This window comes from Myotis brandtii, unplaced genomic scaffold (genome assembly GCF_000412655.1).
Source record: "Myotis brandtii unplaced genomic scaffold, ASM41265v1 scaffold782, whole genome shotgun sequence".
NCBI classification, from domain to species: Eukaryota; Metazoa; Chordata; class Mammalia; order Chiroptera; family Vespertilionidae; genus Myotis; species Myotis brandtii.
In genome coordinates, this window is record NW_005371138.1 from 2,014,767 (window position 1) to 2,018,595 (window position 3,829).

Here is a 3,829-nt window from a genome sequence, read left to right on the forward strand (position 1 = left end):
GTCCAAGACCCTCTGTCTCTATGCGACTCACTGTAGGCTGTGACAACATGAGCAACAAAGAAGGATTGGGAGGGTTCAGGAAAAGGAAGCATGACCATTTTCCCCACAACCAGAGGAGAGAAAGGTAGGATATTAATGCATCGTCACCCGTGATGGTGGCCTTAAAAACATTTCAGCAGGAACTTGATGCAAGACATGACAAATATGAGAGACTTGTGAAACTTAGTCGGGATGTAACTGTACAAAGTAAATGATAATTTTCCTCTCTATAGGATTACAAGTGCTCCTGATATGGAGGAAATATTGACTGAGTCAGAAATTAAATTAGATGGTGTCAGACAAAAGATACTGCAGGTGGCCCAGGAGCTCTTCAGAGAAGAGATGCATTAATTCCATAGAGCCATTACCACAGGACTGACCACAGACTTCAGGAATATGTGGAGGCCGTCTCTTTTCAACACTTTATTAAAACACGATCACTTATCAGTATGGATGAAATTAATAAACAACTGGTATTTACAACAGAAGACAATGGGAAAGAAAATAAGGCTATGAGGAAACTGAGGTTTAGAGAGATGAAATAATTTGCCCAAGGACATACCCTTATGAAGCAAGGTCATGGAAGAGGTGGAAGGAGAGGTCAAGGTCATTTGGAAGAGTTAATCCCAAAACAAGAGGAGAGACAACTCATCATCTGAGACTGGAGGATAGAAGCCCTCTTCCGATGCTCAGTGCTCTCGATAAAGAGTTTGGTACTTGGAGACTGAAAACCACCCCTGTTGATTACCTCCTGGAAGTGGCTGATCTAACTGGTGAGTTGATGCTGATGTGTATGAACAGTGTGGGCAATGGGGACATTGACACCCCCTTTGAAGTGAGCCAGTTCTTACGCCAGGTTTATGCTGGGTTTTCATTCATTGGCAATACTGGACCTTATGAGGTTTCTAAGAAGCTGTATACCTTGAGACAGAGCCTGGCCAAAGTGGAGAATGCCTGTTATGCCTTGAAAGTCAGAGGCTCAGAAATTCCCAGACCAGTTTGTAAGACTAGTATTTGATATTTTATTTGACTTTATTGTGGCTTTTACATAGGAAATTTTCAGTTTTACTTGTTTTGAATTATATACAAGCTGTACGTAAAAGTATCAAATGAGTCATTTTCTGTGTCTTACTCATGACAGTTTGCATTCGAATGTTTACCTATATGCCTATTTGAATTTTTGCTGGCTAAATTCTATCATTGTCTCTGCAGTGTGAATGTGCCAGCACTTTTGCTACCTCTTTCACTTTACTTTGTGTGAATTTTGAGTAGTAGTAATTAGTAGAAGCCATTTATAATTGAAGTTGATGGTTTTGTAATATATAGAAAAGACTTTTTATTTATATACCTGGACTTGAGCTTTTTGTTAAATTTATTGGTAATATTGTGCCAAGTCTCCAAAATAGGCTTATTCCATAGAACAGAATTAAAACTACTAAGTTATCAATATACGTTAATGTTATGTGGCATTGTGATAATAATGCACATTATATTCTGACTAATTTAGGCCTCTTTGAAATAGCCTTCCGGAAAAATTGACAGATACCCAAATGTTAGTTTCTACATTTAACTTTTGTGCTTTATCACAGGAAGTCTGATAGAGAATTGGAATTAACATTGTAATATTTTTACTGGTGTTTGAGTTGAATTATATACTTGTACATACAACTGTAAAGCTTTTAGTAGTGATTAGTTAGCATTTTTTTTGTTGTCTCTTATATTGACATTAGGCATGTTTGGAGACTTTCCTATTTTAGCATCTATAAGAAATTACATTTAAATAATTATAATGAAGTTTTGAAATTTTTGCAATACTGAGTTAGCCCAAACCTTTTTTATAGTTGTCTAAATGTCCATTTGTGTTAATTGATAGTATAAAAAGTTGCCAAAGAAAACTTATCCTGTACAATTCAGCAATAAGATAATTGTCAACACAGTTAGGAACAACAATGGTAGTTTCTAGTTATATATATATTAGATGTACCAGTTAACAATGGGGGATTTTGTAATCAAAGAAAACACAATAATTTCAAGAGAAACATCAAAACTGCTTCATTCAAAGTAATGTCCATTGCTAGCTACACATTTCCCCCATCTTTCAGGTAATTTGTGGATACCGTCCCAATAGAACTTTTCTTGTTTTGTGGCAAACCATTCAGAGACCCAATTTTTCACTTCTTCGTACATTTTGAAGTGCTGCTCAGAAAGTGCGTGTGCCATCGATTGAAGAAACAAGTGATCTGAAGGAGCAAGGTCTGGTGAATACAACGGGTGATTAATACTTCCCAGGCAAGATCTCTTAACGTGTCTTTAACTGGTTTGGAAGTGTGTGATGGTGCATTATCATGAAGCAAAATTACTTATCTGTGTCTTCTGGTGCATTCTGGTCATTTCACTATCAAAGCATGGTTCAAATTGATTATTTGTTGTCGGTAGCCATCAGTAATAATGGTTTCACGTGGTTTTAGAAGCTCATAATACACCACACCTTCGTGATCTAAGCAAATGCAGAGCATTGTCTTCTTTCCGAAGGGATTTGGCCTTGCAGTAGATGTTGATGGTTGACCTGGATCAACCCATGATTTTGTGCATTTGGGATTCTTAAAACAAATCCACTTTTCGTCGCCAGTCATAATTTGATGCAAAAAATACTTTCTTTCATGCCGTTGAAGCAACATTTTACTGATGACTTTTCAGTTTTCCATTTGTCTTTTTTTAGTTGATGTGGCACCCATTTTCCTTCCTTTAAAATCTTTCCCGTTGATGGTAAATGATCAGAAATTGTTTGCTAAGCAACGTTTAGTCTTTCTGCAAGTTGTTTTTGAGTTTGACACGCATCTTCATCCAATAATGCTTGTAATTGTTGGTTTTCAAACTTTTTCGGTAGACCTGGACGTTCTTTGTCTTTCATATTGAAATTATCACTTTTAAAGCGTTTAAATCAGCATTCACAAGTATCTTGAGATGGAGCATGTTCGCCATAAGCTTCCTGAAATATACAATAACTTTTTTTCAAAATAAAGTAATGAATTAAAACTTCCCGCAAATGCTCTTTATTTTTGGCACGGAATTCAACAATTTTAAGAGTAAAAATATCTATGATGTTAACACCTTCAGCAAATTTGACATATGAAGTTTTTAAGCTTGCTGTCAATACAACAAAATAGCATACATATGAAATCGCATTTATATCAACATATGTGTAACTCCATCTATTGAAAAAAATCCGCATTATTAACTGGTACACCTAGTATATTTGACATATGTGAATATTTATTTAGAATAACAGAAATCACAAATTACAAATTTTATATCTTGACAATTAGCACAGATATTTCAAAATCCAGAAAAACAACATTCTAGTTTTATTAACAGCTTGACATATCTCTATATTGCCTTTTTTACATATTTGGGGGTAGGGGAGTGTAAATGTCTTTGTAATGATTTTGTAGTCTTTTTAAAAAAGCATTTTTATTGATTTCAGAGAGGAAGGGAGAGGCAGAAACATCAATGAGGAGAGAAAATCATTGATCAGCTACCTCCTGCACACCCACTACTGGGAATCAAGCCCACAACCCAGCGGGTGCTCTTGGCTGGAATCGAACCCTGAACCCTTAGGTCCACAGGCTGACACTCTATACACTGAGCTAAACTGGCTAGGGCACTTCTTATGTCTACAAAACCTGCCTGCCTTGGTGAAAACTGTAGGGGAAACGGCCTTTCTGGGTGGGCTCCAGGGCGGGTGACACGCGAACTCATTTTTTTGGTTGATTTTTCTTTGTTAAATGGC

The 3,829-nt window shown here is 36.5% G+C and overlaps 1 protein-coding gene across 1 annotated transcript in view; it reads left to right on the forward strand.

Annotated features, from left to right (window-relative positions):
• Positions 1–41: 41 nt before the first annotated feature.
• Positions 42–3,829, forward strand: part of LOC102243040 — a 19,316-nt gene continuing 15,528 nt past the window's right edge. The window contains exon 1 of the mRNA XM_014530914.1: positions 42–812. Within this exon, the coding sequence (XP_014386400.1) occupies positions 725–812 (88 nt within the window). The 5' untranslated portion in view covers positions 42–724. The remainder of the gene's footprint in view (positions 813–3,829) is intronic.